Raw genomic sequence first — 2,265 nt, forward strand, 5'->3', positions numbered from 1 at the left:
GTGCACGACATCGCAGCACACATCTCACACGCTTCCGCACGCGGATAACGCCGGCCGTGCCCGCGCGCGCCCACATGGCCCGCATGAACGGAGAACGACGCGCGCGCCGCCGCCCGTGCGCTCCGATCGCCAACCGTCGTCGATAGGCCAAGCGTTCCCTGCGCGGACCATGGCCACACGCGGACCGCGCGGAGCCCCGCACCACACGGCGCCCCCGCCACGTCGCGCCGCGCGGCCGGCGCCCCGTCGGCGTCGCTCGTTAAACCAAAAAGGCGCCATTCGCCCGGCGGCAGCGACGGACGCCGATGCGCCCGCGCCGCGACACGCGCCGAATTAACTCCGCCGTTGAACGCTCGGCGCTCGCGCAGTCACCGCCGAACGCCGAGAGCGAGGAGTAGGCATGTGCGTGCTTGCGTGCCGCCAGATATAGCCTTGCCCGCGCGCGCACGGCGGCCGGACGGCCCGTATGGCGTTCGCTTGGGATTTGCAGGCAGGCAGGCAGCTAGCGTCTTGACGTGCAAGCAAACTGGGTTCGCACAGCTGTGCGATGCGCCTCCGAGAGGCGACGGCGCTGTCCACGTCTCGCTACCGTATGGCCCATGGCGTCGCGCGTAGGCGTAGCTGGGTGCTGGCGCTCACTATAAATATGAGCTTCCATCGCCAAGCACTGCTCACAACACATCGTGCAATTGACAAGACGTATACATACACAACAACACTGGAGCGAGTAGAGATACTACCGACTTGTTGTGTGTGTTTGTCATCTCGTCGATCATGGCGAAGGCGCAGGTGGCGGCGGCGAGGTTCATGACGGAGGTGGCGCCGCCGCCGGTGGTGTCGGTCATGCGGCGGAGGAAGGTGCCGTGGTGCCTGGACACCATCGCCGAGGATACCATCGCCGAGCAGCTGGTGGCGTGCGGGTCACCTTCGGACTACGGCTTCGCGGCGGCGTGGTCGCTCAAGAGGATGCCGACGCCGCCGCAGCCGCGGGAGCGCGCGGGCGGGTTCATGACGAGGTATCTCGGCAAGTACTTCTCCGACGCCCACGGCTGCCATGCCAGCCACCGGCGAGCCGTGCATGCGCAGGAGTTGCACAAGGTCGGAGCTTGAAGAGACAAGAGGGATCGAACATCTAGCTAGCAGTGAGCCAGTGAGCTAGCTTGTTTGGGAGAAGTATCATTTTAATTTGTACCACTTCCACACGTGCGCTCATGCACGATAATTTAGCAAAGTGCTAGCACCTCAAAGATTCTCTATGCACCTCCTTCCGGATGTTGAAGCTGTCCTTAAAGGTGGTCATAGGAGTAGAATAATGCACGCACATATTGATATGGTTGGGTGTGCATCCGTGCATGTAAGAATTTTATGTTTGTATTGTGTTTAAAAATAAACTTTAGGTAAATTAAAAGTAAATACAACTTTAGAATTTTATGGGTGCCATCTGGCAAAGCAGGTCAGTAAGCTATGAAGAAAATTGTTTGGAAAGATACAATAATCTGCTTGTTAGACCATGTTTGGTCGTTTGGAGGGGCTTCGTCCGGCGTCGGCTGTAGCGGTATCGTGGAGGAGCCGGCAGAGCCCAAAATGCTGGCTTTGGCGTCTCCTGTTATATGCTATTGATGAGGAGCCAAAGCTCATACAGTGCAGCAACAGCCGAGCAAGGGAGCCGGAGCCTCCGTGAACCCAACCAAACGAGCTCATAATTCGAATAAGCTGAAACCATTTCTGAACGTGTTTGATTTACTCCCCCACAGTCCCATCCCTGCTAATGGGTCCATCAATCTTGTTAGCGGTGGTGCATGCGCACAAACAACAGATTTGTTGACTTGTGGCATGGCTTCGTGTGTTAGGGAAAGAAGTCCAGTGGGGACGGCTCCTCTAGAGCAATCATGCATGGAAACTCATAGTGGGTTGCGACACGTATCCATATGCATGCATCCAATGTATGGAATTATTGCTTGAATTTAGAAGGAATAGTTAGAAAAGAAAAAAAGCTACAACTCTTGCATACACATGGACACGTATGGCAAACCCACGATGGATACCAAGCATTGGTTACTGATCGAACGGAACGTCCCTGACGATTTTTTCCCCATCTTGCATGCTCGGGGACTATAATGGAAAAATTCTTTGAGTGAAAGCCTGGTGTAAATCATTGCCTATGCAGCATCGCTCAGGACACGTGGATGGCATTCGAGAGGTATTCGAGAAAATATGGGGAGGCCCAATGGACCAAGGGTTGCAGCGCTGCATAAGGACTAGCAC

At 56.0% G+C, this 2,265-nt stretch overlaps 1 protein-coding gene across 1 annotated transcript; it reads left to right on the top strand.

The window, feature by feature from the left end:
* The first annotated feature begins 657 nt into the window (after nucleotides 1–657).
* LOC136471158 (uncharacterized) lies at nucleotides 658–1,426 on the top strand. Its single transcript, XM_066468887.1, has one exon. The coding sequence runs from the start codon at nucleotides 775–777 to the stop codon at nucleotides 1,108–1,110; it is 336 nt and encodes a 111-aa protein (XP_066324984.1). The 5' UTR covers nucleotides 658–774; the 3' UTR covers nucleotides 1,111–1,426.
* The last annotated feature ends 839 nt before the right edge of the window (nucleotides 1,427–2,265 follow it).

Source organism: Miscanthus floridulus, chromosome 8, assembly GCF_019320115.1.
Source record: "Miscanthus floridulus cultivar M001 chromosome 8, ASM1932011v1, whole genome shotgun sequence".
NCBI classification, from domain to species: domain Eukaryota; kingdom Viridiplantae; phylum Streptophyta; class Magnoliopsida; order Poales; family Poaceae; genus Miscanthus; species Miscanthus floridulus.

Excerpts from the sequence above, each read along its gene's own strand:
- LOC136471158 (XM_066468887.1), top strand. The coding sequence starts at position 775 with ATGGCGAAGGCGCAGGTGGCGGCGGCGAGGTTCATGACGGAGGTGGCG.